This window comes from Taudactylus pleione, unplaced genomic scaffold, assembly GCF_031769625.1.
Source record: "Taudactylus pleione unplaced genomic scaffold, aTauple2 ptg000122l, whole genome shotgun sequence".
NCBI classification, from domain to species: Eukaryota; Metazoa; Chordata; class Amphibia; order Anura; family Myobatrachidae; genus Taudactylus; species Taudactylus pleione.
Window position 1 is genome coordinate 15,569,800 of NW_028284524.1, and position 24,885 is coordinate 15,594,684.

A 24,885-nucleotide genomic window follows, 5' to 3' on the forward strand; every position below is an offset into this window, starting at 1 on the left:
TTAAAAATGATATTACAAGTCAACAAAATAGGATATAAAGATTTATTTAACATTTCCAAAAACATACACATTTGCAATTATGACACATGTATGTTAACCATCATTTTGTTTCCCCAATAAGAAAACAATAACAGAAAGCAGAACGTGGCAGGGAGAGGATTATGGATAACAACGATAATGTCACCCATCTTCTCATTTTTCAGTCTTGGCAAAGCACAGCTTTAAACACATTGAATTTCATGGAATTGTACCCCCAGATAGTCATATTGGAACAGATCCATCTGGAATTCTGACCCCTGGGGTGACGAGTGCCGTTCCCTATACTGACTTGGCGTTATCCACATGGTCAACGAGTGGCAAATGTCTTGCCCCTAAAAATAAAACAAAAACAATAATGTAAAACACTTCCTAGAGTACATGTAAAGGCAGAGTGGAAAACACCGGCCCTTCATAAAACAATATTCACAATAATGAACACAATACAAGTCGGCAGCGTTATTTATTCAAACACCTTGAAAGAACTCAAAAGTCTGTCTTGAATTGAGCTAAAAGCTGTATAACTTCGAAGATCCTTACAGAACATTAAATTTATGAAATACTCCAAAAACCCGGAATAAGGTTTGCATATATTTAACATATAGAACATAAAGGGAGAAATGTTAGGTCGGGATGCGGTCAATATCCCGACCATGGGGACTCCGGCGGTTAGTATGCCGGCACCGGAATCCAGACACCTGTCAGAATCCTGAAGGTAAGTAGCAAGGTTAGGGGGTGGGTTAGGTGTAGGTACAGGGAGGGGGAGGTCAGGTTTAGGCACATGGGGGTAGGTTAGGTTCAGGCATCGGGGAGGGAGGGTTAGGTTAAGGAGAGGGGGAGGGTTAGGATACCGACCGACAGGTGTCGGGATCCTAACCCTGTCGGGAAGCCGATGGCGGGATTCTGACCGCAGGCATCCCGTACCCATTCCAGTTATGTCACTGTGGACTTGTAAAGAAGTCTGATCAGATAATGTGCAATAAATAGAAGTTTAAAATATATCACTGACCACAAGTATGCAAGATAAGTTCCGTCACACAAACAATGGCAGAAACCAGACTATCCTGATGCAAACCTGGCCAATGTCCACATTAAACAACAATTTATGTCAGGGTACAGAATGAGGAGAACACTGGATATGCACCATTTTACAATAATGAGCTGGTTTGTTATTTTCTTCCCGTCTAGTTCCTTAGAACTTGCAATTTATCCTTCCATGCCTTGGTCTATCAATCAAACGTATATTACCAACATCTACCCCAGAGGTTCCCCTAAAAAGAGGGCTTGGATTAGAGAAATGACTTGATTTGTGGACAGTGCTCTCAATGCACGATAAAGTGGTTATAAACAGAAAACCCCTTTGCACCCTGCACTCCTGTGAACACTGTGGTCATTCGATATCACAAGCCAGACTCACGTTATAGTCTTCATCTCTTTCTTCTCTGCGTCTGGACGAGCTCTGTTCAGAACTTTCAGGAAGTCTGATGTTTTTGCTCTCATGCGAGTGTGGATATAAGCCTGTTAGGAAATATTCAGGGTGAAAGGAGGAGGATACAGACATTGTATGGTAAAGATAACTGGATGCCAGAGGTTACCTTGTGACAAATCACCTGTAGTCTCTAAACTAATTACTTGTGTTCATACAAAACAAAGGCTGAATAATGTGATGCAAACATTAATTGTTTACTGTAACCCAGGGCACCTGGACATCAGCTGGTAATGTGCCATTATTACTACAGGATACAGCATTTCACCCACCGGCGTAATTTTACTAAATGAACCCTAATATGCTCCATACTTTGTGTAAGTAGCAGAACTCGCTGTAAAGTCATCCGACCATTCTACATTCCCATTTAAGGGACTGAAAGACATTGGGCCAATAATAAAACAATGTGCCACAGAAAAGCTACAGACTTTCTCTCAATGTCCAGGTCTGTATCAGAGACACCATTACAAAATGCAGTATTGTAGCCTTTTCCCCAACCTCACCAAATTCTAAAATTATTTTTACATTTCTAATAATCGAAATGATCAGCTAAATAACGATAGTGGATGGGGCTTCACAAGTGCTGCTTTATCCCACATGGGAGTCGCACATTGATTAGCTAATGAGCACTAGTCACATTGTGAAATTCTGGGAGCAGGTTGAAGCCTGAAAAGTAACCAAGAGCAGCTAATGTAGAACACGTCCATCTGCAGAAATGTAGAACACGTCCATCTGCAGTAACAGTCATTAGGATCATAAGGACAAAGAACATGTGCAGGAGGGCCACATAGCCGCCAGATACTGACCACATGTCTATAACTGTATAAACAGAACCTGGAGTCTGGCATCTGCAGTAGTTACCTTGGAACACTTGATGTGATAGTGCAGGTAATCCCGGAATGTGTGAATGAGATTGATGGTGTTGTCCCGTGCGTTGGTGTTCGTGTGACGTGGAAAGAGCACTGAGAATATGATAAAGACAAAATGAAGTAAATCAAACAAGAAACATTAGGAAGTGGTAATTACAATTTGCTAAATGTAAACTACTGAAGTGAAATATAATCTGTCTTTAAATAACTTTAAAAACATGACAGTGTAATAGACAACGGTTATTTACAAAGCTACAGAAAAACGGGCCATGCAGAGAAAATGCTATTCTATTGTGTCATCAAACTATTTTTCTGACTGACTGCAACCGTTATATGGGAACAAACTTTCGTTCAGCACGTTAAGATGGCAGAGATGCAAAAATATTCTCCTTGTGATGGTAGGAGCTGTGTGCTTTAATTTGCATTTATACACTGTCCCAAAGGCAAAAACAAAATTCTGTGCTGCAGGAAAGGTATATTTATATGAGTTTAAAGATAGGAGTCTGCGAATTTACAGCGGTGCACAAGTTTAGGGAGTGGAAACAACCATTTACACCTTATTTGGATATGTCCACGGGAGTTTGTAAAGATCATACTTACAGTTTTCTGTACCTTCCTTGCACACTTTACACTAGAGAAGCACATTTATCGGCACATAAACACAGGGCCTTCCTACCTATATATCTGTGTGTTATTACCCAGTTTTGTTCTATTTATGTTTCCAATTGTATAGCGCAACTGAATATGCTGCGATATATAAGAAACTTAATAAATAAAAATAAAATAAGTGCACAGATGGCAAAGACAGCCCTAATGATCTCTTTAAAGGAGTTAAAGCTGAATCTTAGAACAAAAAAAGGAAAGCTGTTATGTTAAGGGTGTGGTCCATATCCAACAGCAGATAGGACACTGAAACAAAAGTTTACTTTTTCCAGCATGTGCATTCCAATCGCAACACCCTATTGGTCTCAAAAAGCCTATGCATGATGAATGTGGTCAGATAGGTGACTTTGCAGCACAATGTATGCAATCAATTAAGTCACTTTACTCCATTATTAATGTCCAAATATATTAAAGCTCTTTCGTAAGGCACAATAAATTTGTAGGTAAACAGACTGGTGTGTGTTCTCACCAAACGTGATGTAGCCAATGTTGTCTCCCACTGCTGCGTCAGTGTCCTTTAACTCCAGAGGGGGTTCCCGGTGGCTGAATAAAACCTGAGGTGCTGTGTGACTGGCACGACGCCCTTCCTTAAACTCCTACAATAAAACATAACAACACTTGGTGAGATATGTTCCAACAGTAACCTGAATACAGTGATCAGATCTGCTGGATATACACCAATCACCACTGACAGGTGAAGTGAATAACATTGATTTCCTTGTTACAATGGCACCTATCAAAGGGTAGGATATATTAGGCAACAAGTGAAGTCTCAGTACTTCAAGTTGGTGTTTTGTAAGCAGGAATGATAGACAAGCATAACAAGGTCCAAATTGTGATGGCTAGATGACTGGGTCAAGGCATCTCCAGTCGGCAGATCTTGTGGTGTGTTCCCGGTTTGCAGTTAATACCTACCAAAAGCGGTGCAAGGGAGGACAACCTGTGAACCAGCGACAGGGTTATGGACGCCCAAGGCTGTTTGATGCTTGTGGGTAGCAAAGGCTAACCCGTCTGGTCCGATTTCACAGAACAGCTACTGTAGCAAATTGCTGAAAAAGATAATGCTGGCTATGACAGAAAGGTGTCAGAACACACAGTGCATCTCAGCTTGCTGCATAGCCGCAGACTCGTCAGAGTGCCTGTCTACTGCTAAAAGCTTCTACAATGAGCATGTGAGCATCAGAAAAGGAGACTTATGTATTATTTGTTAAGTCTCTTTCTTCGACTCCATAGGGGGCACAGGGACAACTCTGAGAATAGCCTGGAGAGGAGAGTCTGGGCACCAAACACACAAGCCTAGGTTCCTCTCCTATATACCTCGCTTCCAGGCACTGGACCTTAGTTTAGTTTGCGAGCCCACAGCATGAGCGAGGTAAAGAAGGAGGGCCGGCATACATACAGAACCATACATATCATGGAAGTACAGCCGTACCAGTCACCAAGGTAACACCTCCCGGCAGACAGTTATGTCAGGGTGGGCCCCCTGTGCCCCCTATGGAGTCGAAGAAAGAGACTTAACAGGTAAGACACAAGTCTCCTTTTCTTCTTCCTCCATTAGGGGGTGCAGGGACAACACTGGGACGCCCCAAAGCTGTCCCCTATGGGCAGGGACACTCCTGAGCTGTAGTGAGCAGAGAACACCCGAAGGGCGCAAAAGTATCAAAAGCGCAAAATCTGATAAAGACATGAGCAGACAACCATGTGGCAGCCTTACAGAGCTGTTCTGTAGAAGCCCCACAGCATGCTGCCCACAAACTCCCCACTGACCGGGTGGAATGGGCAGTCACCACGACAGGGGCAGATAGGTTAGCAAAGGATGAAGCCTGGCGAATGGTAAATCGTAACCAGCGGGCTAAGGTCTGCTTAGTAGCTGGCCACCCCTTCTTGTGAAAATCTTACAAGACAAATAGAGAGAGTCCGGACTTACGAAACATCTTAATCCGTTTGACATAAAGACGGAGAGCCCTCACCACATCCAACAAAGCCTCAGAGTGAGATGGATCCGAAGACTGAAAAGCAGAATCTACTATTTCCTGATTAATATGAAAACGGGACACTACCTTGGGAAGGTAGCCTAAGCAAGTCCTTAAGACATCCCTGTCAGAATGGAACACAATAAAAAGGAGAGCATGACGAGAGGGAGCTCAAATCCGATACCCTCCGAGCTGACACAATGGCTAATAGAAACACTGTTTTCCATATAAGCCAGTGCAAGTCGACTGACTGCAACGGCTCAAATTGAGCCAACTAGAGAGCTCGGAGAACTAAAGAAAGATCCCAGGGACCCACAGCAGCAACAAACGGTGGATGTACATGGAGAACTCCCTGGATAAAAAGTGCGAACCTCAGGAAGCAGAGTTACATATTGGTCTTTGAAAAAGGACAGACAAGGCCGAAAACTGGTTCTTCAAGGATGAAAGCCGAAGGACCAAATCCAGACCTTTCTGCAAAGAAGAAAGGATACAGGAAAAGGCAGAAAGACCTGGGATTTAACTCCTTAGTCAAACACCACCGAAAATAGGTACGCCAAACCCGATGGATACAAGCTGAAGACAGTTTCTTTACTTGCAGCATGGTTCTAACAACCCTCTGGAGAATCCTTTCGCTCTTAAATGGACGTCTCCAGAGCCACCCCGTCAAAGCGAGACGGACTAGATCCGGATGGAAGCAGGGGCTCCGAGATAGAAGGTCCGGCCGCAGTAAAAGGCACAGTGGGGCTTCTATGGACAGGCCCAGAAGATCTGCATACCACACCCTCTGGAGACACCAGGATCAGAGTTCCTCCTTCCAGCTTGAACTTGAATGCCCGGGATGAAAACTGCGGACAGTGCTGGAAGATGCCGCTCCGCCCAGCGTAGAATGTTGCCAACTTCTTGCAAGGCTCCTTGACAGAGTGTCACCCTTGTGACTTATGTAGGCCACCACGGTTGCGTTGTCAGACTTCATCACTGGAGTCCCAAAAGGAAGTGCTGTGCCCGACAGAGCCCTGTACACAGCACGAAGCTCCAGAATGTTGATGGATAGCTGGCTCTCCCGACGTCCTTGAAAGGTTAGTTGACAAGTTACAGCCCCCGACCTGTGAAGGCTTGCATCAGTGTTGAGAAGGACCCAGTGCTGGATCTAAAAGAGGCATCCCTTGTCCAGATGAGAATGCTGGAGCCACCACATTCGGGAGATACGAACTTCCTGGGGAGAAATAGAGTCTGAGCCTTGAGGTTCGGACGTGACTTGATCCAATGCCACAGAATGAGTCCCTGTAGAGGCCGGGAGTGAAACGGACCGTACTCCACCATGTCGAAAGTCGACACCAAAGAATCCTTAATTAGTATCCAGCTGCACGTCCTAAAAATGGGGCCTGTGAACACCCATTAAACAAAACACAAAAAGATATATTTGGGAAAGGACCGCACTAATAGTTTAAAACTTCCAAATTGTGAAATGGCAGAAAGTGAAGCAGTCAAGGCTTTTATAAAAATAAGATGCATTTAATCGCATATATATTCTCAATACATATGTATCACAATACACATCATACTACAGTTAATAAAAATTTCCTACATAGTAATAATATAACTACTTGATTGGATTTGTAGAATACCAATATCGGATAATTGAAAAAGTATTATAATGCAAAATTCTCTGAAGAAATGTCCCAACAGATTTGTTTGAAGGCAGAACATTTTTTAACCATCATAAAAAAAAATTTCCCCTTCAAACAAATCTGTTGGGACATTTCTTCAGAGAAATTTGCATGATACTACTTTAATTATCCGATATTGGTATTCTACAAATCCAATCGTTATATTATTACTGTGTAGGAAATTTTTATTAACTGTAGTATGATGTGCACTGTGATACATATGTATTGAGAATATATATATGAGATTAAATCTATCTTTCTTATTTTTATAAGAGCCTTGACTGCTTCACTTTCTGCCATTTCATAATTTGGAAGTTTTAAACTATTAGACCTTTCCCAAATATATCTTTTTGCGAAATTTGGTTTGTAATGACACAATCTTGTCTGGAGGGAGGAAGAGACTCTGAGCTCTGGAATTCAACAAGGCTCCCAGATGGAGCACCTCCTGGGATGGAGATAGCGTGGACTTTTTCCAATAGATGATCCACCTGTGTGATTGAAGCACCTCCACCGTCTTATGGATGTAATCTCTAAAGAACTGCTGGAGACTGTGCCAAGAGAAGCAGGTCATCCAGGTATGGTAAAATTCTGACAACCTTGTGGTGCAGATGTGCTACCATAACTGCAATGACCTTCATGAACACCCGAGGGGCCGTGGACAGTCCAAAGCGTAATGCCTGAAATTGGTAGTGTCTGGTTTGAACAGCAAACCTGAGAAAATGTTGATTATTGGTTTGTATAGGGATATGTAAATGGGCATCCTGTATATCCAGTGATGCCATAAAGTCCCCTGGTCCCAAAGCTAGAATGATGGACCACAGGGATTCCATGCGGAATTTGGGAATCCAAAGAAATTTGTTCCGGAGTTTTAAATGGAGGATGGGTCGGAAAGAGCAATCCGGCTTCTGCACTGGAAATAGATTGTCGTAAAAATCGAACCCTTTCTGGGACAGGGGAACAGTAATAACGACCCCTGAGGCCATGAGAGCACAAATAGAGGACTCGAGAGCTACTGCCTTTTTCGGCTGTGCAGGAAAGCCGATGGAAAAGAACCTTGAAGGTGGTCACTGATGAAAGGGGAGAGCATATCCTTGAGACACCACGCCCGACGCAGGAGTCTGTTGTGTTTTGCATCCACACTGCCGAAAAACGAAGAAGCCGGCCTCCCACTCTAAGGTCCCCTGGAGAAGGCCTGTCTCATCCTGCGGCAAGCTTCTCCGCTGGTTTTGAAGCTGGACGTTTGGTGGACCAGGATTGTTTACCTCTGGGCTTGAAACTATTAGGAGCAGAACCCTGGGTTCTGGGAAATGGCTGACCTCTGGTCTTACCATGAGAACAAAAGGAACAAGATGCTGAAGTCCTGGGGTCTCGTAGTGGTGACAGATTAAGAAAGCAGATTTGGATTCTGCAAGCGTAGTCACAATCTTATCCAATTCAGGACCAAACAGAATGTCACCTGAAAAAGGAAGGGCTTCCAGAGCCTTCTTAGATTATGTGTCCCCTTTCAAGGGGTGCTGCTCTTCTGGCCGTGACTGCCGAAGCAGAAACATTAGAGGTCAAAATCCCTGAATCTATAGATGCTTCGGATAGATAAGAAGCTGCTTCTTTGATATGGGCCACTGTAGTAGCTAAGCCAGCTCTGTGTGTGCCATCTTCCAAAGTGTCTGCCCAGAGAGCCACAGCTTTAGCTACCCAAGCCAATGCTAGGACTGGACGAGCCAGAACCCCTGCGTTTACATAAATGATCTTTAAGAAATTTTTTATCTGTAGGATCTTTAAGAGATGCCATGTTAGGAATAGGTAGAAGGGATGACAGAATAAGCCAAGTAATGTGGGCATCCACTGGGGGAGTAGACTCCCAACTTAGTCCTCTCCGTAGCAGGGAGAGGGTAAAAGGTAGCAATATGCTTAGAATCTTGAAAGCATCTACTAGGGTGAGTACAAGCCTCCACCAGGAGATCTTCTACTTGTGCAGAAGATGGAAATTCCGCCACTGACTTTTTCGGTCTTTTAAAGACAGGTGCCTTGGATCTAGGATGTTGCTTTGATTCCTCAACTAGCAGAATAGTCTTAACTGCTCTGATAAGAGCTTCTATGTCTACAGGAGACATAGCCTCTTCTGGAACAGAAGATGTCTCCATGTCTGAGGTAATGGAAACACTATACTCACCATCTGAGGATCTCTCTGAATCCAAACCTCCGGCAGATAATGGAAGTGGAACTTTCACGTGAAGCAGGTCTATGCCTAGGAGCCCTATCTCTATCCAGCATCTGCTGAAAGGACGTAGACACCTACACCTGAGCTAACCCTTGGACAGACTGAGATAAGGTTTGCATCCACGGCGGCTCTGCCACGGGGAGCTGTGGCACAGTAACAGGGACAGGTGGTACTGACATTGACATACGGTCAAACATCTGTAACAACCTGAGTCAGCCCGAGACACCCAAGCCGATTCTTGAGAAGAAGCCATAGGAGAAATTACCTGTTGCAGGGCCCCAAAGCAACTGACACACAGACTGTCATGTTCCAGACCCTGAGGAGAAAGTGACACTAAGACTTTGTTTGTGATGCAGTAGCCCCAGCCTCCTTAGTAGTTTTATTTCTGGACTAAGTCACAGAAAAAAAAAACTGCACACTAAACAAAAAGTATGGTGTCAGCAAACCCGGGTCTTTTAGGGCTAGTATACAGTGAACTTGTACTAGAAATATACCTGCTTTTGCTGTAGCAATAGGTATACAACTAAAAATAGTACTCACCCCTGCAAGGGATGTACCCTCAGTGACCAGCCACAGCGGCACAGATATGAGGAAAGTACACTTTCATACAGTATACACTCAGGGCCTGCTTCAGAGCCAGACGCTATTTGCGGACGCTCGTTCAGAAAAAAAGGGCCGGCTATTTAAATTGAGTGCTCGCTCTTTGCGGTCTGTTGACACCTCTATGTCTGAGCGAGCGAACGAAACATGCGGTCGCTATTTTGTAAAGACGCCCCTTGGCCGATCGCATCATACGTCATCTCCGCTATTTATCTGATTAATCGAGTACATCGAAAGGCGTATGATCTGCTCGCTATTCTTGTGGTAGCATTTTCCTACCGCAATCATGCGAGCAGTTCAGGCTAAAAGACAACCAAGTGACGTGGTCGATGACGCTGCTTTGTTAATTATGCACACCCTTAAAACGCCCGTTTTGACTGTTTGGCACGCCTGCGTTCGGATCTCCACTCCCCGTTTTCAAGCACCTTCCCCTGTTCCCACCCACAAACGCCTCATTCTGTCACTCACATTAGCAGGCACTTGCTATTTTGCGAGCACACGATTTCCGACCGCACTGACTGGTTGGCGCATGCGCATTACAACCCATACGCAGATGTGCGAACATCGCTTGGAGCGAACGAGCGGCCGCTTACGAGCGGCTCTGAATCAGGCCCTCAGACCACTCGATGCAGAATATGTGGGCAAAGCTCAACAAACCAGCCAGATGTAGCAAGAAGGAGCCAGGAAAGTAGCGCAGCTGCTGTGAGCAGGCTATCAGAGGAGCTCGGAGCCCTGCTTCACTCTCCACCGCTGAGACAGGCTATAGCAAAAATGGCCGCTCAGCTCTGGGGAGGAGTGAAGATAAATTGTGCCCGGGACTTGCTGGCCTCATAGGTAAAGCGCGCCCCAGTGGAGCGAGAGGGGCAAACAGGGAAGCACCCGGCTGGTCTAAACCCCAGGGAAATGGCCGCCGTTGCAATAAGGAAGCCCTCGCTCCATATCAAAGTCCCTGGTGGTCTAGTGGTGAGCGCGGTCAGACCGGGTGCCCCTCGCTACCAGCACCGCCGGAGGTCTCCTGCTCCATGGGTGACAGCCACTGACTCACAGCTCCCTACATGCAGGGAGCAGTCTTACCTGATCTGCCCCGATGTGCGCTGGCTGAGGCCGGCAGCTCCGTCCTGTGTAGTCCGCGGCCGAAGACACTGACCCAGTTGCCAGTGCTGCGGCCACCGGCGCTGGTATTGGTGGAGCGGCAGTGGGGGCGTCCTATTGGATGTCTTCCACTGCCCATACTGATAAGCTATAAAAATAAAATAACTTAAATAAACAGTGGGGAGCCACCTAAAGTAGCCCCCCTATAAACTGGTGCCCAGCTACTGTCGGCAACAAACTCAAACTGAGGTCCAGTGCCTGGAAGTGGGGTATAGAGGAGAGGAGCCTGGGCTTGTGGGTAATTTGCATTAACAGTTTGGTGCCCTGACTCTCCTCTCCAAGCTATACCCAGAGTTGTCCCTGCGCCCCCTATTGGAAGAAATGGACCATGGAGCAATGGTAGAAGGTTGCCTGGTCTGATGAATCAGGTTTTATTTTAGATTTGGGTGGACAGCCGAGTGCATGTGCGTAATATACACAGTGAAAGAGATGGCACCAAGATGAACTATGGAAAGAAGGCAAGACAGTGAAGGCAAAGTTCTGCTGGGAAACCTTGGGTCCTGGCATTCATGTGGGTGTTACTTTGACACGTACCACCTACCTAAACATTGTTGCAGACCAAGTACATCCTTTCATGGCAACTGTATTTCCTGATGGCAGTGGCCTCTTTCAAAAATTGTTCATGAATGGTTTGGTGAACATGACAACGAATTCAAGGTGTTGACTTGGCCTCCAAATTCCTCAGATCTCAATCCAATCGAGCATCTGTTGGATGTTCTGGTATAAAAAGCATGAGCCATGGAGGCTCCAGCTCGCAACTTACAAGACTTAAAGAATCTGCCGCTAACGTCTTGGGGCCAGATACTATAGGACACCATCAGAGGTCTTGTGGAGTCCATGCTTCGAAGGGTCAGAGCTGTTTTGGTGGCAAGAGGGTGACCTACACAGTATTTGGCAGATGTTTTTAATTTTATGGCTGATTGGTGTGTGTGTCTATACGATTTGGGCAGCAACATTTGAGATCAAGTTCTTAAACTCTTGATTTATCCCCAAGCAGCAGGACCCTTCCATCATAGCATGATGCTATGTTACTATTATGCAGCTTCACTTACCTGCATAAATACTTTTCCTATCACCACATCATCATCATCCTTAAATACTGTGCTAAACACCACGGTGACTCGATCCTTTTTGGCTTCCACGTACCTGACAAATGTACCAAGTTCTTATTATAATGTACAAAGCAATATAGCGCATGATAAAAAAAGATAAGGGTAGGACAAGTAAAAGGAAAGTGATACACATACGAAATGTCTACATTTTTATTTAAGAGATATACAGTAGTCTTATATATTGGGTGTTGAATCATAAAGGCATGATTCAGCAAAAGACAGAATTTTCCTTTGTGGGTGCACTCTTATATAAGACAAAGTTGTATAAAATGTAACTTTTAATGAAATCTTTTTAAAAAGTTGTATTGTAGACTAAGAGAACATACAGGACATTCCTGCAGATAATTTGAACAAATATATTACTGCAGTATTATTCTCCTTTATTGGATAATTTAATTTTATTTAGAAGTTTGGCTCAATTAATGTATGAAGCCTGTTAATTAGCAACACACATTTCTATTATTGTTAAAGTTTTAACAGCTTTCATTAATTACATGTTGCATTGATACATATGTTATATTTCACTTTTTTGTTCAATAAATGACCTATTATTACTATTGTAACCAATCTTCTCTTCTATAGATTGCAACATTAGTTTCTAATTTTTTGACACTGATCAGGTTTCTCATTCCTACAAAATATGCACTTATAATCTCAAGATCACAATCTATATATAGGATTGGTTATGTACTGCAAATAATCACATCTCCATAATTTACCCTTGTTTTACATTAAAGGGGAATTCCCCAAATATATTGTGTGAATATGTTCCTTTAGCTGGTATCCTATCTCAATATGTAATCCCTTGTTCTACTGTCCTCATAAACAATAGGAAAATATTGTGCCCAGACTAATTAGTTCAATTCAAGACACACTGCACAATGCAGTCTATATACATGCCAGTGGATGTTTACAGTCATATAAATGTATAAATAACAGATCCCCTTAATCTAAAAAATATCAAGGTGTTAGATCACATCAGAAAAATGTATATAAATATTATTCTTGGCGTAATCTATGCATAGACATGTGGCCATCGTGTATTAAATAAACAACCAGTTAAAATGTAAAACAAAAAGTGCTCTCATTCGGTGTTTGAAATAGTTACTGAAATCTCTGGCTATCCCTCCAGACGTTGGCTACTCTATTATTCACAGGAGGATATAATAAACGGTTTCAATCACTCACATGGTCTCATCATCGCGGTAGTGAATAACCGCTCTCCTCTCACCATCCTTTCCCTCTTCCTGAAACCTGAAGTACTTTTCAAATACAGAGGCAAAGCAGTTCCTCTTGAGCATGCCAGCCTGGTGAATAACAGACTCTCGGTTTGGAGGCAGGGAATCCAGGTCGTACAGCAATGACACATTGTAACCTGGATGGGTTAGTGAATACATCATATTTGATATTGTGACAGTCCTGCACTCAACCCTATTATAGCTACAGTTATATCCAAAATCCAAAGAAGCTTCAGATGTAGAATATTGGCTTTCCCAGTCAAGAAATGGTTCCAGTGGCACAAATATGTAACAGAGAAATGCAATTCCAATATTTAAATTGTGTGACACCGTGTATACTATATAATACCTAGGATATCAGGCCAGCAAGGTGTATACCATATAGTACATAGGATTTCAGGGTGACACTGTATATACTATATAGTACCAGGTTTTCAGGGTGGCCTGACCTTTATCGGCCTTTAGGTCGATTGTCCTCATATATTGCATGGACTTTCTTTCATGCTTGTAATCTAGGAGATGTACTATTTTCACTTAATAGCCAATTGTGTGGGACCTGCATACACTTTTTCTCTTTTCTGTACCCTACTTGTTACCGGTTAAAAAACAATAACAATTATTAAAACAATAAAAAAATAAATATCTGTACATGAGCTGACCCAGCTGTTCTATGGGGCACAGTTAATAAACCCATCACATGAATATTATTTAAAAGATAAAATAAAAGAATTGGTGAAATGCAAATATGTCATCATGGGCTCTACTCTGCCTCCTGCATGTGCAGAAGCATCTCGCTTAAAGATAACTTGTCTCCAGATTCTTGAATTGTTTAAACAGTGGCCCCATTAGCCTAGCTTCAAGGTGAGTTGTGTAACGTATAATGCTCTCCCACAGGATGCTACACCATATGTTGGCTATAGGTGACCAGGATAGGTGATCAGCTACTTTACACGATCTCTCATAGACATTAGGGTCTCAGAAGAATACCCATAAATGCTATGCAAAGTATAAATAAAATGGGAATTCAGCACTTGCTGAAGGGATCTCTTTAAACAAATGACCTGTAACATCTAATAAGAAGATCATACCGGGTTCAGTAGGCACCAGAAAGTTTCCATAGACCTTGTTCAGGACCTGTCAAAGTAGAGACACAGATGGAAGACTCAGATAAAGGTATTTCCTGGTTCCTTAATAAAAAAAACAATGTTACATTGTGGATTTACTTAAACCACAGAACAAGGAACAATGCAATATTATCCAATATCCTCAGGCCTATTACCGCTATACACAGACATATTTAAACAGGAGTGGATGAATATGTGTAATACATTTAACGGGCTCCATCACAATACTGATTTTAAAATTTAGGAAAGAAAAGTATTGTGCATTTAGCTGCAGGTTTATGCTGGTACCTTTCTGGAACTAGAATGACAATGATGTATGAAGCTCTGGAAAGTGATAAAGTGCAGAGTGATAAACAACCAATCAGCTCCTAACAGACATGTTACAGGCTGCGTTTGAAAAATGACAGTTGGAAGCTGATTGGTTGGTTGTTTAACACTCTCCACTTTGTCGCTTCCCAGAGCTTCATACATCTTCCACAATATCCCTTATCCCAAGAGCAGGAACAGAGCAGGGTCTGCATATCAGTAATGACAGATACCTACTGTAAGTAGAGAGTCTATCACTCTCTCATTCTGGGAAATGGAGGATGCATCCCTGTGCCCGCAAAGGCAGAAAGGTCTGTCAAAATAAGTGACCCCCTAGTGATATAAATACACAGATGAAAAGCACAGCTGGCAGCGATACAGGTTGTATAGAATGATAGCAAGTGAACAAAAATAAAAGTCCTCTGATATGGTGACACCAACTTAAAAGTATTTTTTTCAGCAATTTTATGGATTTTAAATAAATGGTCAGATCACATTTGGTGGCGTCTCCACACACTTATGCTAGCTCAATGTAACTTGGTTACAGACAGTTCTAGGAACCACTTAAGTACAGCCGACATGCGGATAGAGATACGGCTGAAGATCCACTGTCAAAGTATAAATAGATTAACTTTTTATGTGTAAAGTTAAGATGTATGCAAGTTAATAATGATGGTGATGTCCCTTAAAGTATGTAACCATACGTGTAGGTATGAATAACTGCTCATATATTGTATTGTGTATGTACAGCTGTCTATAGGGTACAGACCGGCTTTAAAAAGGGAAAAGCTGGGAACACTTTCTAAGATGTCCATTTAGCCCCTTCAAAATTTATCATAAAACGGTTTAATTTGCAACAGGAATGTTCAAAGACTAATGGGAAACATTTATCTGTTTTACATGTACTGGAAAGACAAGTTTTTTTGTGTCTTTATTTTATTTGGTAGTCTTGCAGGTATATCTTAGCATAAGAATATACACATTTGTAAAAATGATTGCGTGCCGAGGCCTTTGCCAGTTTCCACTGTTCAGCAATAAACATACACTACAGGGTAGAATGGTACAGAGACAAAGGGACAAATGAACATGGGTGGGCCACATTACTCCCACATTGAACTAAATGCGTATAACAGCCTATATGCAGAGTTGTATGCATCTACAGTATGCACAGCCAGACCACGACCATGCATACGTTTGGTTTCATAACAATCATCATCAGTGCTCATTTGCACCAGCCGTACACTTGCATCTGAAAACATTCTTATTTACATAGAACTGTGTATTGCCTGCAATTTCATCGACACGCCCTCTCAGAACTTGTGAGAACGCCCAGCTACAACCCAGTTCTGCCTACTAATTACAAGTGGAGACACAACCATAACACGTACAACACAGCACCACCCATGGCTTGGACGGATGTGCAGTACGTAAGATACACTCTGCACAATAGGGAGTCCATTTGCAATCACTGAATAGATATATAGACACTGCCTAAGACAGGAGACCGCATTGCCTGAGCCTGAACATTCCTGCAGCTTTCAGTGTATAGACTCAGTGTTACAGGACAGCTCAGGAAGTATGACACGCTTCCTCCTCTCTGACCACACTGCTGCCTGCAGACTATTTTCTTCCATAAAAGGTTCTTTCCTGCCATCACACACAGCACAGAGAACGCAACACTGCTCAGCACTACACAACTACAGTACATGACTGGACGGGGGACGGGCAACTCTACAAACATACACATGCAGGAAATGAGCCTGTCAGTTGTGTATAGGGACAGCGTATTCTAACATGCTGAATAGCTAAAAATAGCAAGTAATGCTAATCCTGCCAATCTAAAAGAAAAGGTGATATGAAGGGACAGGAAAAATATAAGAGGTATGTCAGATTAAATCAGATATAAGGGAATGGTCAAATGTTTCCATGAAAACTGTAAACAAAACAATAATGATGAATAAAATGCAAAGCACCAATGAACATTTAAACAGAAAGGGAATTTAAAAGTAGTCAGAGGAACATTTAATATAAAACATCTGGTGCCTTAAGTGCTCTGTTCCCTCCTACAACAAAGCCCTCTCACTAGTCACAAGGAGATGCTCCGTTCCCTCCTACAACAAAGCCCTCTCACTAGTCACAAGCAGATGCTCCGTTCCCTCCTACAACAAAGCCCTCTCACTAGTCACAAGGAGATGCTCCGTTCCCTCCTACAACAAAGCCCTCTCACTAGTCACAAGCAGATGCTCCGTTCCCTCCTACAACAAAGCCCTCTCACTAGTCACAAGCAGATGCTCCGTTCCCTCCTACAACAAAGCCCTCTCACTAGTCACAAGCAGATGCTCCGTTCCCTCCTACAACAAAGCCCTCTCATTAGTCACAAGGAGATGCTCTGTTCCCTCCTACAACAAAGCCCTCTCACTAGTCACAAGGAGATGCTCCGTTCCCTCCTACAACAAAGCCCTCTCACTAGTCACAAGCAGATGCTCTGTTCCCTCCTACAAAAAAGCCCTCTCACTAGTCACAAGGAGATGCTCCGTTCCCTCCTACAACAAAGCCCTCTCACTAGTCACAAGGAGATGCTGAACCTGCCGAGATAAATTTACCACAAATTTTACCAATTAGGAATAATTAGTAATGTGTTCCTATCTGGCAGTATAACACCTATGGCCATGTACTGAATGGTGCAAAATACCTGTTACAAGCAAACACAAATCCTTGTATGGTAACTACACTTCTAACTACTTACAAAATGCGTTCTTAATCCCCCCTGCAGCTTAGAGCACCAAGTACTAATAATGCTTGTGATTACTGCAAGCAACGTTACAATTTACACAAACACTTGGGAGAAAGAATATGTAAGGGTCCATTCACTTACATTATTATTGTACTATCAGTGTTATAGAGCGTTTACCAGGATTGAAGAACATGCAGAAAACGCTGGGTACTTACACCCTTGCCTAAATGCACTAAGCACATCCACCATGCCCACATTTCGGATTAATGACAATACCTTGAAAATAATATTTTTTATGATCCAACCCACACATTAGCGCCTTAAAAGCAGCAATACAGCATCACTCAAGTTCGTATGAAAACAAAAACATTGCTCGTAATATTTGCTTAACTACAACATTGAATATATGCTTAGCACAAATAACTGGCAGATGTAATTGAAGAAAAATTTATTTTCCATTTGACATCTACTCCTAAGTGGACACATCATATAATACATATGCATGACTACAAAAGAAGAATGTTCTCTGCAGACAATTGTATCCAGATGTTTCACGGTATCCTCTACCGTTATACACAGCATATATTTTCTCCTACTCAACACATTTAACTAGACACAAAGCTGTTCATATCTGAACATGCCAGGTCTGGGATGCAACAATGGGGTACGGGATCAGGGAGAGGACTGCATACTTCAGGCTCTTTGAATAAATACAGTTTGTATGGAAGGTACATGCTAGATACACTTCTAATTAATGTCACTAGAAATCGATTAGAAAACATGGGAGGCCTGTTTGTAAACATATAAAACTCCTAAAAAAAAAAATAAAATATAATTTTGAAAAAAAACAGAAATGTTAATTATAAGTATACTGGTTTAGAGTATAATCAGTATGGTGTGCACATGTGAATGTCTAACCTAATGCAGAATAACTGTCGTCATGCCTTCCAGAACAGAAGACACTCAGAGACAGACTGTAATCCCCACTAGTACTCTGTTACACGGGAGGGCTATAGGTATTCAGAATAAGCTTCAAATAAGGGATCGGAATAGAATAATGATACTGAATGTATCGCCCTCACATACTCCTTCCTGATGGGAATAGTTGGAAAAACACACACACACAAAAAGATGATTGTAGGTATGGGTTTCCTAGATAACTCATATACCTACATGTCATAATACTGCACCCGAAGCTGCCTTCTCCTGCATGCTGTCCCCTAGAGCATACACGCACACACACGCACACTTCCAAAGTTTCAGTGGTAAAACAATGTTTCGGTTTTGATTTTTAGTGGCATCGATGTGGATAGTCTGATGTTGGAATACATACATAGTCACTGATGACAGAGACTATGTAGACACGAGAAAAATCTGACTTAAATATACACTCTCTATCTTGAATGTGCAACTGTAAGCACATGTACTGTAGGCCTTCTTAAAATAATGTTTGAAGCAAAAGCACTCGCCTCATCAGTGCCATGTTCCTGCAGCTCTTTGTAGAACTTCAGAGAAATGCTGATCATCACTTTCGCCTTGTCTCCATTTGGGTTAGAGATGTGGTAAAGAACGCCATCGAAATCTGAGACAGAACATAAGTAGCAAATGAAAAGATAAAAGCAGGGATGAGCAATACAGATATTAAGTCTTGTACACAAAGGAGGTCACGATCATTGCATCAATAAATATTATCTATCCATCCACAGCAGTGAAAACACAGCTAATAATGATAATGGTGGCCAATCACAGATTATATGACAGAGGGCCAAGACTTATTGCTATATTCATGTTTCTCAATAACAGCTCTGTGTACTGCCACATCGTTGCTCCGACTTGCCGCGAGTCGACCGTGCGTCTTGTTTGCTCCCGCGGTCCATAGCTCTGCATGGAGCGCACGCTGCCGCGGCCTGGCATACTGTGATGTACGTGGGGACGGTGCAGTCTCTACACAAGTTGTATTATGTAGAGGTAAGGTACCTAAGAGCTGGGACATTCAGTAGCTTAAATTTTTATATATAAACACATACTATAGACTAGGGGTGTTTAACATGCTGCCTTCCAGCTGTTGTGCAACTCCACATGCCAACATGCTCTGCCACAGTTTTAGCATTCCCTAATAGCAAAACTGTGGCAGGGCATGCTGGGATGTGCAGTTCCACAACAGCTGGAGGGCAGCATGTTGAACACCCGGGGGAGAGGGAGAGGGAGATATACATACACACACACACACACACTATAGGTAAATTCAAGCCTCAAAGGCATACAGCACACACAGGATTGAGCATATGCTTCTAATGACCTACAGACCATGGGTATAATTCACTGGTGAATATTGAACGGAGTTAAAACAAATGCCTGTAATATTAGGAATTATTAAAAATAACAAACATGCCAAAAAAAAAAAAACGATTGTTTCTTTTTTTTTTATTATAACACCCGATTTTGCTATTTTGGTAACAGGGGCGTTTCTGGAGAGGAGGGGTCCCGTGTGCAGTCTCCAACACGGGGCCCCTCCTCTCCGACCGACAGCTATGCGCGGCCAGCGCCGGAGTTATAGACTCTGGGCACTAGAGTGTGCCCAGAGTCTATAGTGTATGCCTGTACTGCGCATACGACGGGAAAGTGGCCGCCGAGGCCATTTTCCAGTCGTTTTACATCGCCGGACCTCCGCACCAAACGTGGGACTCCGGAGAGGTAAGTAATATTATGTGTGCAGGGTGTGCGGTGCGGGGCCCGTGTTTCCTGCACACTCTGCACCCATTATAGATACGCCCCTGTTTGGTAATGGTAACAAAATGCTAAACATGATCTAAGTAAACAACCAATGTGCCAGAGAAGTCCTAGCTATGCTCTAAACCAGCAGTGTGATAATAATTGACACTGTTGGCTAAAGGGGCCTTATCCATTACACAACTTTTTGAATGATCCGAACAAAACCTCCTGGTTTTGGTCGGATCATTTAAAAGGTCGTCTAATGGATAGCCGGCAAGCACCAGGGATGTGCGTGCACGCTTGGTCCTTGCCGACCCCGACTATCTGTGGAACATTCTTGTCAACCTGACAACGAGCGTCAGGTTCCACATGTTCGCAGATAGGAGGTCGGTCTCCTGCACTGAATGACGTTCAGTGAACGCCGTTCAGTGCGGGCACCGCACCCGGCGACCTGAAGGACTGAACGCAAGGCTTCAATTTTTCAGGTCGCCTAATGGATAGGCCCCTTTAGTTTTTAAATCATATGCAAGGATCTTTATAGTACACATGTGCAAAAATAATTGGATGTTTCATCTACCCAAACACACAGTAACAACTGCTCAAGAACTGGGTGATCAAAATTTTCAAACGTCAATTATCACATTTCTGAATGATATTTTGATGAAGACATATGCAGAGCATAAACGTAAGATGTGAAGGAAACTGTTCCGTCCTTAATATTACAGAAAACTTGTGATTGGGCTACTATTTTTGTATAAAACCCGCTGTCACTTTATTCAGAAATTACTAGATAGTGCACTTCTTTTTATTTTTAAATCAATACATGTCTCATTAGCAGACAAGAGGCAGCTGTACAAACATTACCTGCAAAGGTCACCTCCACAGCCTCTGGTTTATTCCTACAAGAGAAAAAGTGATAAATAACAGTTATATAGCAAATAAACTTCTGTTTTAAGAAAGTTAATAACATAATGACATCCGGTCACAGGCGACATTCATAATGTTGACACCCGAACGTGAACATGTTCACAATCCCAGAATGCAGAACAGTTTAGGCGTCAACGGGAGGGATAAGGTTAGGCACTAGGGGAAGGGAGTTTAGGTTTACAGGGAAAAATACTCACCAGAACGCCACTCCATCAGACATCTGTGCAGGAACTGCTCATCACATGATCATTGGGACCCAGAAGATGGCGCTGGAGACACCACTGCCGCCAGGGACGTTATGTCAACATTCTAACATGTCACCCGTGTCCACATGAAGAATGTCAACATGGTCATTGTCGACTTGCTAAGCATGTTGACATGATAACGTGTCATAACATACCACACCCAATATAAAATATTTACAGTGGAAATGTTTTCCAGTTCCTTTTAGGCAACCTCACAGTAACCTTAATGGTAGAGTCTACTAGGGTCCCAAACAAGTTCAACCATATAGAAGCCATAAGCAAGAATATTATGTCTTTAACAAAAACCCTTAAGGTTTTAATCTGTCATTTATGAGGCTTATACCAGATGAATGAATGACAACACTCCAAAAATTAAATAAATCTTGTGAAGTATGCAGAAGACCAGATAATATTGTCACATTTTCAGCACGTGAAATGGATTCAATTGCATTTTAATTTAGTAAAACTGTAAAGAATATTTAAATATTAGGAATGTGTAATCCAAATGCATCGATCTGCAACTTTAGAATGGTTGCATTCTAGATAAATAGAAGGTGCTTAACAGTTGCAGACCTGCAGACTTTTAGAAGCACTGATTAAACCTTATTACACCTCATAAAACTGCTTTAGGTAGCGCTGATAGCATAAGTGCTTGTATGCTAGCAGCACAGGACAACTTGTACCAGCATGCACAGCTGAAGGGGGAACTAAGTAACAGGCTTGACAGGACTTGTACTAAAATGCAACCAAGATGAGGAAGTAACACACCAGGTTTCCTTCAAAACAGATAAATCTATACATACTAATTTGCATGCTTAGGAAGCATGTGCAGGTGGTGGTAAAAAATTTTCATGAACATTCATGGATGCAAATGTATAGTAGGTGTATAATTAATTACATGTTACAGCATTTCCTCAAAAAAGATAAGAAACTGGCGATTTTGGGAATACAAATCTAAACACACACATAAGTTACAACCTCTTCATAGATTCTCATTTCCCCATCTGATTAATTGTAACTTCAGAAACTTACTCACAGGTGCCCCTGAACCAGGCCAAGACACACACCCATCTATGGCCAAGTCGCGTTCCTGCACACACATATTTCCCAGAACTACACACCTACCGATTCTGACATCCCCCCAGTGCTCGGATCCCCACTCACAGCCAGGTAGCCCCTCAGTGCTCGGATCCCCACTCACAGCCAGGTAGCCCCTCAGTGCCCCGATCCCCACTCACAGCCAGGTAGCCCCTCAGTGCCCCGATCCCCACTCACAGCCAGGTAGCCCCTCAGTGCCCCGATCCCCACTCACAGCCAGGTAGCCCCTCAGTGCCCCGATCCCCACTCACAGCCAGGTAGCCCCTCAGTGCCCCGATCCCCACTCACAGCCAGGTAGCCCCTCAGTGCCCCGATCCCCACTCACAGCCAGGTAGCCCCTCAGTGCCCCGATCCCCACTCACAGCCAGGTAGCCCCTCATTGCCCCGATCCCCACTCACAGCCAGGTAGCCCCTCATTGCCCCGATCCCCACTCACAGCCAGGTAGCCCCTCAGTGCTCGGATCCCCACTCACAGCCAGGTAGCCCCTCAGTGCTCGGATCCCCACTCACAGCCAGGTAGCCCCTCAGTGCTCGGATCCCCACTCACAGCCAGGTAGCCCCTCAGTGCTCGGATCCCCACTCACAGCCAGGTAGCCCCTCAGTGCTCGGATCCCCACTCACAGCCAGGTAGCCCCTCAGTGCTCGGATCCCCACTCACAGCCAGGTAGCCCCTCAGTGCTCGGATCCCCACTCACAGCCAGGTAGCCCCTCAGTGCTCGGATCCCCACTCACAGCCAGGTAGCCCCTCAGTGCTCGGATCCCCACTCACAGCCATGTAGCCCCTCAGTGCCGGATCCCCACTCACATCAAGGTAGCCCCTCAGTGCCCGGATCCCCACTCACATAAAAGGTAGCCCCTCAGTGCCCGGATCCCCACTCACATAAAAGGTAGCCCCTCAGTGCCCGGATCCCCACTCACATAAAGGTAGCCTCTCAGTGCCCAGATCCCCACTCACAGCCAGGTAGCCCCTCAGTGCCCGGATCCCCACTCACATCAAGGTAGCCCCTCAGTGCCCGGATCCCCACTCACATCAAGGTAGCCCCTCAGTGCCCGAATCCACACGCACACTCAAGTTCCGAGATCCCCCCCCCCCGCACAATGAGGTCATCCCCATGACTAGGATCCCCACGCACAATATGTTTCACCAGTACCAGGCTCCCCACATAAACCAAGGGCCCACTACCGGTCATTACACCTGGACTCACAGTAACCTGAACCAGCCTCGCACTCACCCGACCACAGCATTCTCGAACTTGAATGTTAGGGTATCCTCTATGATGCGATTGTTCACCTCTAGCAGGATCATGGTGGCTCCTGGTGGGGGACTTCACGGATAATTTACAGCTATGAGTCGGTGTCAGTCACTGACAGGCCGCCGCTCCCTTCCCTATCTCACCAAGAGCCACTTCCCTACAGCAAGATGGCGCCTGCCGGTAGAACTTCCGCAGTACGGCAATATGGCGCTTTCCACATACCAGTTGTTATTGATGCAGCTGCATTGAAGGGTTGCTGCTATTTCCAAGTTGGAGAAAGGACCTCTGTGACGTAGACACCACGTGACCGCTGCAGGAGGGTGGACAGCTCCTGCGTTACCATCCACTAGGGAATAGAGGGGGAATAATTATCTGTGGCGAGCGCAGCGAGCCACCGTGCCCGAAGCCACGAGCCCGCGAGGGGACACTTTTGGTCCCACGTTACCATCCCCGCCCCTCCCCCTTTCAGGCCGAGTCACGTGGGTGTGACGTCACAGGGCCATCACCCCTCTATAGTCTAGCCCTAACCCTGCAAAACCCTGCATGAAGAGGCAGAAATATGTTTGATTCCAATACAAATAATATGCATTTTAGAAATGCTTCAGTGCTTCCTCACTGTGCCGAAATCGGGGGCGTCTTTCAGATATACTAGAGTAACTTCAGATTTTCCGTACAACAAAATGACAGCAGGAGAAGGTGTACCCTACTCTAAGGGCTCCTACTGTCACAGAAAAGCTGCCTAGCAAAGTGCCTGACTGACTGAGTGTGGTCAGGTCAGGTGAAAGAAACAGGGTGTGGACACGGGCAGTGATTGTATTAGTATACCTACAAGAGGAATTCCACGAATTCCTTATGATTCCTGTGTCTGATATTTTCTTGTTCTATGCACAGGACACTGTTTCAGCTCGTATTATACGTTGAGCAGCAATTCACCATTCATAGTCCGGGGTTTATCTAAAATGCATGTCAAGTAAGGAGGAAAGATCTTTTTCGGCCAGTTTCTAATTCAGAACATGTTATATTAATACAATTTGAATTAAATCAAAGTGGATTGCTAAGTTTACATTGTATAAACAAAATTATATCTGTTATACAAATTTAAATTATATTGCATATCTCCCAACTGTCCCGATTTACAGGCACTGTCCCGCTGTCTCACCCGCGGGCAGGGGGAAGTTGGGGAGGCCATGCTAACATGTACGGAGCCTACAACATACTCTGGGGTCTATATACTAAGCAGTGCTAGGAGACAGAGTGAAAAGTGATAAGAAAGTGATAAGGTGCCAGCCAATCAGCCATGTCACAGGCTGTGTTTGAAAAATGACAGTTGGGAGCTGACTGGCTGGCACCTTATCACTTTCTTATCACTTTTCACTCTGTCTCCTAACACTGCTTAGTAACTAGACCCCTATGTTATCTGGAGACCAGCGGTGACTGTGAGTGACTGCATTGGAGTACACGGTAGGTTGCAA

At 43.9% G+C, this 24,885-nt stretch overlaps 1 protein-coding gene across 1 annotated transcript; it reads right to left on the bottom strand.

The window, feature by feature from the left end:
• Positions 1-28: 28 nt before the first annotated feature.
• On the bottom strand, positions 29-23,769 carry ARPC2 (actin related protein 2/3 complex subunit 2). Its single transcript, XM_088472388.1, has 10 exons — positions 23,393-23,769; positions 20,755-20,789; positions 18,648-18,760; positions 14,103-14,148; positions 12,965-13,151; positions 11,717-11,810; positions 3,524-3,650; positions 2,384-2,484; positions 1,454-1,554; positions 29-371 (listed from the first exon to the last, which is right to left on the bottom strand). The coding sequence occupies exons 1-10, from the start codon at positions 23,464-23,466 to the stop codon at positions 347-349; spliced, it is 903 nt and encodes a 300-aa protein (XP_088328514.1). The 5' UTR covers positions 23,467-23,769; the 3' UTR covers positions 29-346.
• Between the last annotated feature and the right edge of the window lie 1,116 nt (positions 23,770-24,885).

Excerpts from the sequence above, each read along its gene's own strand:
- ARPC2 (XM_088472388.1), bottom strand. The coding sequence starts at position 23,466 with ATGATCCTGCTAGAGGTGAACAATCGCATCATAGAGGATACCCTAACA. Across the intron at positions 2,485-3,523 it reads CATTGGCTACATCACGTTTG|TGCTCTTTCCACGTCACACG; the intron begins GTGAGAACACAC and ends TCATATTCTCAG. Across the intron at positions 372-1,453 it reads AAAGAGATGAAGACTATAAC|GGGCAAGACATTTGCCACTC; the intron begins GTGAGTCTGGCT and ends TTTTATTTTTAG.